At 46.4% G+C, this 12,523-nt stretch overlaps 1 protein-coding gene across 1 annotated transcript in view; it reads left to right on the forward strand.

Annotated features, from left to right (window-relative positions):
* Positions 1–12,523, forward strand: part of GTF2E1 (general transcription factor IIE subunit 1) — a 118,918-nt gene that overhangs the window by 92,508 nt on the left and 13,887 nt on the right. Inside the window, exon 3 of the mRNA XM_064143382.1 lies at positions 7,079–7,280. Within this exon, the coding sequence (XP_063999452.1) occupies positions 7,079–7,280 (202 nt within the window). The remainder of the gene's footprint in view (positions 1–7,078; positions 7,281–12,523) is intronic.

Below are 12,523 nucleotides of genomic sequence, written 5' to 3' on the forward strand. Positions count from 1 at the left end.
AAGAACTTCCTCCTAATATCCAGCCTAGACCTCCCCAGGCACAACTTGAGACTGTGTCCCCTTGTTCTGTTACTGCTTGCCTGGCAGAAGAGACCAACCCCCACCTGGTTACAGCCTCCCTTCAGGTAGTTGTAGACAGCAATGAGGTCATCATGGAATCAAGCAGGTTGGAAGAGGCCTCCAAGATCATCCAGTCCAACCTGTCACCCAGCCCTATCCAATCAACCAGACCATGTCACTAAATGCCTCATCCAGCCTCCTGTTCTCCAGGCTAAACAACCCAAGCTTCCTCAGCCTCTCCTCACAGTGCTTGTAGTGATGGAGATAAGGCTTTTGAACTCTTTGAGGAGGGGTGAGCAGGAGCTGGGCTCGGTTTCAGAAGGCTGTAGCCAGTGAAATGTGTTAATTATAGCAGATGAAGCGTACAGGCTTAGACATTGTGTATGCAAGTCGTGTGGGCAGTTGACCTTTTCCTTCTCTCAAGTGAAATCAAGTCATTAGGAATTATCTCTAGATATTCTAGCCCTATACTTCAGAGCTCGATCTGCTTTAAATTTAGTGTGCCCTGAGGGGGCAGATTATAGAATCATAGAATCACTCAGGCTTGGAAGAGACCACCAGGATCATCTAGTTCCAACTGCCCTGCCATGGCCAGGGACACCCTACCCTAAAGCAGACTGGCCTTACCTACCCTACCCTAGAGCAGCCTCATCCAGCCTGGCCTTAAACACTTCCCAGGACGAGGCCTCAACCACCTCCCTGGGCAACCCATTCCAGCCTCTCACCACTCTCATGCTCAACAACTTCCTCCTCATGGGCAGTCTGAATCTCCACACCTTCAGCTTTGCTCCATTCCCCCTAGTCCTGACACTCCCTGATATCCTGAAAAGTCCTTCCCCAGCTTTTTTGTAGGCCTCCTTCAGATACTTAAAGGCCACCAGAAGGTCACCTGAAAGCCTCCTCTTCTCCAGACTGAACAGACCCAACTCTTTACCAGCATATCTGCCCTAGAGAGCCTGAGAGCAGATGAGGAGATATTTCAGGTGGCTGTTTTTTAACATACAGCCAAAGCAGCCTGTGAAGTGCCTCAGCATGTATGGAAAGGAGAGAATGTATGCCTCCTCCTTTAGCATTTCCAAGGTGCAAGAAAGCCTCATGTCTGTTTGCTCCAGGATATCTGTCTGTCCTGGTTTATGCAGCCTACTTGAACAGAACACCATGAGTTATTTAAGGGCTGAAGGCAGAAAAACATTGTTGCAGTGGGAACATTGCCATTTTATGCCATTGCACGGCCTCCACTTCACATTTGTCACATGAAATTCATATCTGTAAGGAACATGTGTCACTGCTGATGTCATATGCCATGTCATAAAAGCTCTGGTGACATTCTGTGACCTCTTAAAGTCTTAACGAAAATGGTTTGTAACATATCAAATGCCATCTGCCATGGCAAAGCAACTTCCCAGCTCTCTAATCACATATGCCTCTTCTGAAGTGCTGCATCACCTCGAAACAAATCAGCATATTAATGGCGGGAGCTTGTCATTTCACTCATTCCAGATCCTTTACATAATTCATCTATTAACTTTTTTTACTTTTTTTTTTTTGCTCATTAAGAACCCTGAGGGGTAGAAGTTTCAGCAAATCCATTTAGGAGTTCCATTTCATTAAAGCTGTATTTACTTTCTGATTTTTTGGTGCTCTGAATTGGAACCATTCTCCCTACAATCTGAATCTTTGGCAAATACTCTTGTGGTTTAGAGATGGAAGCAGGAAAACTTTGAGCTGCCTCAGGAAGATGCAACAGATTGGGCAGTGAACAACTGGAGAGCAGCCTTGAAGAGAGGGACTTGGGGGTGCTGGTGGACAAGAAGCTCAACAGGAGCCAGCAGTGTGCACTTGCAGCCCAGAAAGCCAACCAGAGCCTGGGCTGTATCAGGAGAAGTGTGGCCAGCAGGGTGAGGGAGGTGATTCTCCCCCTCTACTGCACTCTGCTGAGACCCCACCTGGAGTACTGCATCCAGTTCTGGAGCCCCCATTACGAGAGGGATGTGGAGATGCTGGAGCGTGTCCAGAGAAGAGACATGAGGATGCTGAGAGGGCTGGAGCAGCAATACTATGAGGACAGACTGATAGAGTTGGGGGTGTTCAGGCTGGGGAGGGACTTTTTAGGCTATCAGGGAGTGACAGGACTAGAGGAAATGGAGCAAAGCTGGAGATGAGTAGGTTCAGACTGGATGTGAGGAGGAATTCGTTCAGCATGAGAGTGATGAGAGCCTGGAATGGGTTGCCCAGGGAGGTGGTTGAGGCCCCATGGCTGGAGGTGTTTAAGGCCAGACTGGATGAGGCTGTGGGCAGCCTGCTCTAGGGTAAGATGTCCCTGCCCATGGCAGGGGGTTTGGAATTTGATGAGCCTTGTGGTCCCTTCCAACCCTGACTGATTCCATGACTTTCTGCGGGGGTGGGGGGGAAGGGAGGAGGGCAGGGAGTGTAAAAAGAGGGGAGTTTTTCTGCATTAACCTATGTTTGTTCACTTAAGTCCATTATGGGAACTGAGATGCACTAATTAGTTTAAATTGATTCAACTTGTTTGCGAGTGTGTCACGCTGGTAGCCTCAGATGTGGGAGAAGGAGACCAAACTTTGGCTTCATTTTTTTTGCCAGACTGACAGCTTACATAATGTATGGGTCTGGAATCTGCAGTGGCAGTTTTCACAGCCTGAAAAAATAAACAACCGTTTCATGCTTGGGTGGGAGAGAAGAGCACTTTATCCACTTAGCCTTCACTTTGCATACTGCGGTTGTTGGGTGCTCTCCATTTCACAGGTAGAGATGACAAACTTTCTAAAGAGATGGTTTATGGCAGGAAATGTTTGCATGTTACAAGTCACCTATAAAATACACTCCTCATGTTCACTTACAAGTAACAGCAAAAGCTGCTTTAGGTGGTGCTGCGGTAGAAAACTGCTTCTCTGCAGACTGCGGTGAGAGGCAACAGATCTGTCTCCTGTCATAAATCCTGCTTTTGTGTGTATTCCAACTAGCATTGTCTATCCCTCACAACCACCAGTGAAGAAGTTAGGTCTGTTTTTATTGCTGTATTACAGGCAGTGAAGGAGGTATGTTGAAAAATGAAGTGACAAGACCAGCAAATCTCTGAAGCAGCAAAACAAGATACTAGAAGCCCTAGCTCGCCAGCTTGTCTCATTACATCATACCCTGGTGCCCTGGGCAAGCTCCGTTCTTTTTGACTGACAGCACTGGTTATTTAGCAGGCTTCACTACTGATTCTAATACTGATTTCTAGACATAGGCTTGTCATTTCCCTGCTACAACCTATCCTCAGGCTCCGTGTTGGTAAAAAGATCTTTTCCTTGCTTCAGTGGTCTATTGAGAGTTAATGCTAGATGTGTGTTGGTGTCACAGAACAGATAACTAAAGAAAATCAACAGGGGACAAGGGAACTCGAGAAGCCTGTGAGCATTGTTCTAGATGCAAGTGTTCTGAGGAGACAGGGGTACATTCTCAGTCCAGGGGTACATCCTCGGTCCAGTACTTACAAGGATTAAGTCACTACACCACGCTGCTCGACTCGCTGTAGACCATATGGTAAGGTCCTACTGTGCATGTACTATCCCAAAGGTCTTACTTATAGATGGAGTGATGAAACTGAAAAGCCTGCTGTGCAGGAGTTCAGTAGGTTTTTTGTAGCTGCGCTGCCATGCAGCCATTTCAGTTGCCTGTATTTCTGACCTATTTTTACAGCTCCTGATGAGGTCTGTATAATGAGTTTATTCCCAATTGCCGTTCATACCAGCAACAGAACAAGGGGACGCAGTCTCAAGTTGTGCCCCCAAGGAAGGTCTAGGCTGGATGTTGAGAAGAAGTTCTTGCCAAAGAGAGTGATTGGCATTGGTATGGGCTGCCCAGGGAGGTGGTGGAGTCAGCATCCCTGGAGGTGTTCAAGAAAAGCCTGTCTGAGGCACTTAGTGTCATGGTCTAGTTGACTGGCTAGGGCTGGGTGCTAGGTTAGACTGGATGATCTTGGAGGTCTCTTCCAACTTGGTTGATTCTATGATTCTACGATTCATGCACTTAGAATCATAGAATCATAGAATTATTCAGGGTTGGAAGGGACCACAAGGATCATCTAGTTCCAACCCTCCTGCCATGCCCAGGGACACCCTACCCTAGAGCAGGCTGACCACAGCCTCATCCAGCCCGGCCTTAAACACCTCCAGGCATGGGGCCTCAAACACCTCCCTGGGCAACCCATTCCAAGCTCTCACCATTCTCATGCTGAACAACTTCCTCCTCATGGCCAGTCTGAACCTACTCACCTCCAGCTTTGCTCCATTCCCCTTCCCCCTAGTCCTGTCACTCCCTGAAAGCCTAAAAAGTCCCTCCCCAGCTTTTTTGTAGACCTCCTTCATATACTGGAAGACCACAAGAAGGTCACCTTGGAGCCTCCTCTTCTCCTGACTGAAAAGCTTCTTATGTTGTCATTCTTAACTTCAGGAAGTTAATACGGGGGTTGTTGTGGAGGGGGTTCTCTATACCTATGCCTATTTGGCGGAGGTGAGAAATTAATTTGAGGTGATATAAATTTTAGATAAAAATATGATTTATTAAAATTAATTATTGTTGAACTCTTGCCACCTCCAACCACTGTGCATTAATATTTAGTTCTGTGCAAGATTATGAAAACAATTTAGGATAGAATGTATACAGGGATTTGGTTAATAACTAGCAAAACATTAAACTATAAACAGAGAGAGGAATTTCCCCTTTGGCTTAGTGCTGCTTGGGAGCTTATGCTATTTGCCCAGCAGAGGGGCTGAAACTCTTTCTGCTCTAAGGCAGAGGCAACTTATATTGCAGAGATATTAAAGCTTTACTTATAAGTGTTGCTATTAATTATTAATCACCCTCCGGGGTTGTGTGCCCAGTGTCCAGACTTCAGGGGATCTTTGCCCGTGGACCCTGGGACGCTGGAATCTTCCCAGCTTGAGGGGAGATAAGTGAATTTTCCCAGTCTCTGGGGTCTTAGGGTTTTCTAACCTTTGTTCTGCTGGCGATGGACGATCTCTACCTCGATGCTGCTGTCTTCATCTGGATACCATGTTCAGGGATTATCAGCTTGACAGGATTACAGGAACAGGAGAAGAATGTCCATGCTGGCTCTGGCACAATTTCTTCATGGGTTCAGGCCATGTGTGTGTGTGTGCAGACAATCCAGAAGTCTGCTTCCTGGTTCTCTCCAGGCAATAAGCAGCGGGCATGCAAAGTGTGCTAGGCTGCTGGGAGTCTGAGCTCCGTAGATAAAACAAGATCAGGATCAGGTCCTGATAGCAATATAGCTTGCAGATATGCACAGCTGGTTTAGGAGGCTGTCGGCTCCTTCTATATAAATGTGTGCAGGGTTAAATGAGCTCTGCATCTAAGGTACGCAGTCAGGTTAGCTGCGAACTGAATCAGAGCATGAGGTCTGTGCCTCAGAGAGCATCAGAGCTATGCAATGGCTTCTGAGCGTGTGAGTATGAGCAGCTGAGCGCTTCAGGTGAAGGTCAGAGCTGTGTCTGATCCTTGCAGGTGGGTCAAAGAGCTGAGCTGTGCTTCAGGCAGGGTCAGAGAACTGAGCTGAGCTGAACTGAACTGAACAGAACATGTGGTTCTCCTGTGCACCCACCTTTATGGACTGTGGGCTGAGATTAATGGGCCCTTTGGCCACCAGAGTGACCAATCAGGTTGGCAGTTAGCCAAACCTTGCCATAATAGGCAGAAGCTGCATGCCTGGACTCTCCCAAATATGGAGATCACATGGATTTGCCCCAGGGATACACGAGCTGGGTGTGTGTGGCTTACACAACCTGTTTACTACCAGGGGTCCTGGCAAAAAAACATGTCCAGGCATGTAGAGGTGTAAAGAAGCCTCTGTTCGGGCCTGCGGGCCCTCCACGACAGGGGTTAGGTGGCATAAATTTCTTCATTTGATGTCGTGATGATTTGGGTGTTACCTGCCCCCCCACACTTTGGAAAATCACCCAGACTAGACTCAGACAAGCTGGAAATTAAAGAATGAAGCTTTATATTTACACCTTAGCACAATATACAAGCAGATATTTACAGTATACACAGAAATAGACAAGTTAAAAAAGGTAAAACAGAAACACAACAGCCCTCCCAAAAACCTGAGTCCCCAGGAGGGGCTTCCAACCACTCTTCCGCCTTCCTCCCACCCCTCTACCTTATCCTAGACTTTGCCTTATGCTTCAAGGTGAGTTTGGAGGGTCTACCAGAGGGGTTTGGAAGCAGATGGATTAGCCACACAGATGGCAGGTTAGGTTAGAGAGAGAAGTTCAGCACAAAGCCCAGAGAGAGACTCTGTTATCTATGTTTGTGTTCTTGTTCTTATACATCTCAGCAAGCCTGTGAGTACAGTAGACATCACCTTTGTTTCCTTTTCACAGCCTATCATCTAATTCTTCTCACCAAAACATTCTAGCTAGCTTCAAACTAGCACAGATGTTTTTAATTTGCATGTTTTGGCCCTAAACCAGAAGGAGAAACCATCTTTTCCACATCAGTTGCAGAATGAAAATGGTTCTATTAGCAGTTGCTGCAGTGTAAAACTACACTCTGCTTCACTGTGAAATTGGCCCATTTGTGTGACCTGTGAGATGCCAGTGCATACACCTGAAACAAATGATATTCCAAATCCTAAGGGTATATTGTTTAGCTTTTTATCACAGACCTGTGCTAGCTGACATTTAAAATGTGCAGCAACAAAAAGAGGGAGTGAGATTAGATGTCTGCATAGAGCTACTGCATCCCATCTGGGCTTTTCAGAGCAAGAAACCATACCCTACTGGGTATCACTGGATGGCATCAAAGTGTTTGCCTTGTTGCCTGCTTAAATAATAACCAGGTATGCTGTGTGTGGGAAGGGATTGTCAGGGGAAGAAAAGCTATTTGGTGTAGAGCTAAGAAAACAGTAAAGCACGGCTGCTTGAAAGGCTGCAGAAAGAGCTGAGCCTGTTGCTTTCCTTCCAATGCTCAGTAACTTTTCTCATTTTAGGAACCTTCCGCTGTACTTTCTGTGAGACCGAAGTAGAAGAGGATGAGTCGGCAATGCCTAAAAAGGATGCAAGGACACTCGTGGCAAGATTTAACGAGCAGATTGAGCCCATCTATGCTCTGCTTCGTGAGACGGAAGATGTAAACTTAGCCTATGAAATCCTCGAGCCGGAACCTACAGAGATTCCTGCCCTGAAGCAGAGGTGGGAACACACCTGGTCTCTCACTGTGCTGCTTCCTTGTAGTGCATTCATCTGCCCTGTCTGGGTTTCCCATACCTTAGAATCATACAATAATAGAATTAACCAGGTTGGAAGATACCTCCAAGATCATTTAGATCAGATTCAGAGCCAGCTTTTGAAAATAAACTATCTGCATTTTATGCTTTGCATTTTAGTTCAGAGACATTCATTGTAATAAGGGTATTTTTTTCTTCTGCTTTTCTCATACTCGTTACACACCTCTTCTCTCTGGGATGAGACCATGTTATAGTCAAAAACACTTTAGAATCATAGAATCAAGCAGGTTGGAAGAGACCTCCAAGATCATCCAGTCCAACATATCCCACAGCCCTATCCAATCAACTAGACCATGGCACTAAGTGCCTCAGCCAGGCTTTTCTTAAACACCTCCAGGGACGGTGACTCCACCACCTGCCTGGACAGCCCATTCCAATGCCAATCACTCTCTCTGCCAACAACTTCCTCCTAACATCCAGCCTGTACTTCCCCCAGCACAACTTGTGACTGTGTCCCCTTGTTCCATTGGTGGTTGCCTGAGAGAAGAGACCAACCCCCACCTGGCTACAGCCTCCCTTCAGGTAGTTGTAGACAGCAATGAGGTCCCCCCGAGCCTCCTCTTCTCTAGGCTAAACAACCTCAGCTCCCTCAGCCTCTCCTCATAGGCTTTGTGTTTCAGGCCCCTCTCCAACTTTGTCGCCCTTCTCTGGACACGTTCCAGCACCTCAACATCTCTCTTGAATTGAGGAGCCCAGAACTGGACACAGCACTCAAGGTGTGGCCTGACCAGTGCTGAGTACAGGGGCAGAATAACCTCCCTTGTCCTACTGGCCACACTCTTCCTGATCCAGGCCAGGATGCCATTGGCTCTCCTGGCCACCTGGGCACACTGCTGCCTCATCTTCAGCCTACTACCTATCAGCACCCCCAGGTCCCTTTCTGCCTGGCAGCCTTCCATCCACTCTGTCCCCAGCCTGTAGTGCTGCTTGGGGTTGTTGTGGCCAACGTGCAGAACCCTGCAGTTAGCCTTGTTAAATCTCATCCTGTTGGCCTCTTCCTGCCCATCCAGCCTGTCTAGGTCCCTCTGCAGGGCTCTCCTGCCCTCCAGCAGATCCACACCTGCTCCTAGCTTGGTGTCATCTGCAAACTTACTGATGATGTTCCTACTCATGGAAAATGGCACTTTCTTTCAGAACGTTCCTAGCTGTACAAAAAGAGATGATGTTTAAATAATGCAGAATGATGTGGGGAACTGTCAGTTTTGTCAGCTGTGGTGAAATGTGATGCACTTCTCTATGTTAAAAAAAATTAATTCATTAAACACACAGGGGGAAAGAAAAAGCACCATGGGGGAAGCATTCCCATAGTGCCTTGGAGTGCTTGGCTTTAGTTACTTGGAGAACAAGTAGGATGCTCTTCTTTTCTCTCAGACTAACCTTGAGAGAGAATGTTCCTCATGTATTTATTCTAGACACTCTCTAATTAATAGAATAAATATTCTGTGTCTATTCATAGTCATTTTTCTAGCCAAGAAGGTAGGTAATTTTCATCATCTTTCTGATAGAAAAACAGAAGCAATATACGGAGGGGAAGAGATTTTTCTTCCAAGGTCACTGAACATGTCTTTGGTGATATGTGGAGTCTTTGAAGCCTCTATGCCCAAGCTGAATCACTGGCCTTTGCTTTAAAAAAAATACCTTTTTGTAGTTTAAGTAGCAGAACTGGGATAACCTCACTAAAAAGGGAATCATTTCCCTTTCTGTGCACAGGAAATTATTACAGCAGAACCCTGCTGCAGTTCCATGATTAAATAGCTGCACCCACTTACTTGACAAATACTTTAAAACCATTGTAAATGATTGATTACTTGGTGCAAGGGAATGACAAAATAAATAGAATCTTAGAATCAGTCAGATTGGAAGAGACCTCCAAGATCATCCAGTCCAGCCTATCACCCAGCTCTATCCAATCAACTAGACCATTGCGCTAAGTGTCTCATTCAATCTTTTTTTGAACACCCTCAGAACTACCCTCATAGTAAAACATTTCTGCTTTATATCTAGCTTACTTCTCCCCTCTTTTACTTTAAAGCCATCACCCTCTGACTTGTCACATTGGGCCCTGTTAAAAAGACTGTCCCCACCTGTTTCATGCTTTCAGATAGCATGTTTGAATACAGCACCTAATTCAAATGTGGAGATAGGAAGATGATAGTCAAGATGAAGACAAACAGCTCACTACAACATGTAGGACTGGAAGACATGTAGGACTGGGCTTGACAAGGAAGAGAAGCTGTGTCCAGGAGTGTGATAATAAATAGGTGGCTTTTTAGATGCTTACTTGAATGCAACTTGCTTCAGCACATACAATGATTTAATTATTTATTAACTCTTATTAATTCAAAACAGCTAATTGTGTGAAGGCACTGCTGTGATACATATAAAAAAATATTTAAGTGCCAAAGCCTGGGTTATTTGTTCCTTCTGTTTTGTCTGAAATCATTGACAAAATTGACATTTCGTGGTTCTGAAACAAAGAGAAAAGGTTGCAAAGTGCCTGCATCATCTCTTTGCACTGATGCAGTGCTGGTCCCAGTCCTGTTCAATATCTTTATTGATGATCTGGGTGAGGGGATTGAGTCTAGCATCAGTAAGTTTGCAGATGACACCAAGCTAGGAGCAGGTGTGGATCTGTTGGAGGGTAGGAGAGCCCTGCAGAGGGACCTAGACAGGCTGGATGGGCAGGAAGAGGCCAACAGGATGAGATTTAACAAGGCCAACTGCAGGGTTCTGCACGTTGGCCACAACAACCCCAAGCAGCACTACAGGCTGGGGACAGAGTGGATGGAAGGCTGCCAGGCAGAAAGGGACCTGGGGGTGCTGGTAGATAGTAGGCTGAAGATGAGGCAGCAGTGTGCCCAGGTGGCCAGGAGAGCCAATGGCATCCTGGCCTGGATCAGGAAGAGTGTGGCCAGTAGGACAAGGGAGGTTATTCTGCCCCTGTACTCAGCACTGGTCAGGCCACACCTTGAGTGCTGTGTCCAGTTCTGGGCTCCTCAATTCAAGAGAGATGTTGAGGTGCTGGAACGTGTCCAGAGAAGGGCGACAAAGTTGGAGAGGGGCCTGAAACACAAAGCCTATGAGGAGAGGCTGAGGGAGCTGGGGGTGTTTAGCCTAGAGAAGAGGAGGCTCGGGGGGACCTCATTGCTGTCTACAACTACCTGAAGGGAGGCTGTAGCCAGGTGGGGGTTGGTCTCTTCTCTCAGGCAACCACCAATGGAACAAGGGGACACAGTCACAAGTTGTGCTGGGGGAAGTACAGGCTGGATGTTAGGAGGAAGTTGTTGGCAGAGAGAGTGATTGGCATTGGAATGGGCTGTCCAGGCAGGTGGTGGAGTCACCGTCCCTGGAGGTGTTTAAGAAAAGCCTGGCTGAGGCACTTAGTGCCATGGTCTAGTTGATTGGATAGGGCTGTGGGATATGTTGGACTGGATGATCTTGGAGGTCTCTTCCAACCTGCTTGATTCTATGATTCTTGTGTTTCCAAGAGGGTTATGGCTCTAAGCAACCACACATATTGCATAACTGTCATTCACTTGCTGTGGCAAACTGGGCAGATCTTCATTTATATAGAATCATAGAATCAATCAGGATTGCAAGGGACCACAAGGATTATCTAGTTCCAACCCCCCTGCCATGCCCAGGGACACCCTACCCTACAGCAGGCTGCCCAGAGCCTCATCCAGCCTGGTCTCAAACACCTCCACAGATGGAGCCTCAACCACCTCCCTGGGCAACTCATACCAGAATCTCTCCATTCTCATGCTGAACAACTTCCTCCCCACCTCCAGCCTTGCTCCATTGCCTCTAGTTTTGTCAGTCACTGAGAGCCTCAAAAGTCCCTCCCCAGCTTTTTAGTCTTTCTAGGAGGCCATTAATTTTCTTAATCTTGGCAGAGCAGGAATTAGCCTCACAGGTTTCAAAATTAATCTGCTTTGCCTAAGCTCTTGGCTGTGTGTTTTTTCTAAACCAGGTAGATTTTAATATCCTCTCCTTTTTATTATGTCAAAATGGCTTGATTTTATATAACAAAAATCTTCAGAGAATTCTGTTGGTTGTCTGTTGTGACGTTGAAGCTCTTAAGAGCAGCTAAGTGAAAAAGTGCTTTGTTTCAAACACAGCACAGAAAGAGTTATCCCCATTATGCAAGACCTTTTCTTAATGGTCTGGGCAGGATTGAAATGAAAATTTCAAGTTGTGTTTCCATATTGCACAGTGTGGTTTCTGTGGGCCATACCTCAGCTATGTCAAGGATTATTTATGTCACCTTTATAGGCTAACCACTCATTAAGGGATTTCCATCAGAAAAAAAAAAAAAATGGGTAGCAGAGCAAATGTAGCCACATCTGGTCACCTGAGCTGCTGCAGATCCTGGCTACAAGATAGCTATGCAACATCTAGACCTAGATGGAGATAAAACAGATCTTGAATCTAGGACAGAAAGACTTAAGAGCACGCTAACTTCATCTGCTCTGTGATGCCTGTAAGGAGGCTTGCACACTTGGTCTTTTACTGATGCCTGAGTCATGGAGTTCAATTCTGTACTTTGAAACAGTGTTTCCAAAGAGTAAGATTACAGAATAATAGGGGTTGAAATGGACCTCCAAAAATCGTCTAGTAGAGCCCTCCTGCTAAAGCAGCTTTGTGTAGGTCAAGTTGCACAGGAAGACATCCAGGTGGGTTTGGAAAGTCTGCAGAGAAGGAGACTGCACAACCTGTCTGGGCAGCCTGTTCCAATGCTCTGTCACCCTCACAGAAAAGCAGCTTTTCCTTAAGTTGAAGCCAAACCTCCTGTGTTCTAATTTGTGCCTGCTGCCCCTTGTCCTATCCACGGGCACTGCTGAAAAGAGCCCAGCCCCTTCCTCCTGACCTCCACCCTTTAGATATTAATAAGATCCCCTCTCGGTCTTGTCTTTTCCAGGCTAAACTGCCCCAGGTCTCTCAGCCTCTCTCCTCCTAAGAGAGATGCTCCAGTCCTCTCAGCATCTTAGTGGCTCTCCATTGTACTTTTCTCTATTAGTTCCCTGTCCTTCATGAGCTAGAAAACCCAGAACTGTATACAATATTCCAGGTGCAGCCTCACCAGGGATGAATAGAGAGTGGGGAGATGTATTCCTGCAGTAAGGAATATTCCCCCTAGACCTGTAA

This window comes from Pogoniulus pusillus, chromosome 5 (assembly GCF_015220805.1).
Source record: "Pogoniulus pusillus isolate bPogPus1 chromosome 5, bPogPus1.pri, whole genome shotgun sequence".
NCBI lineage: Eukaryota > Metazoa > Chordata > Aves > Piciformes > Lybiidae > Pogoniulus > Pogoniulus pusillus.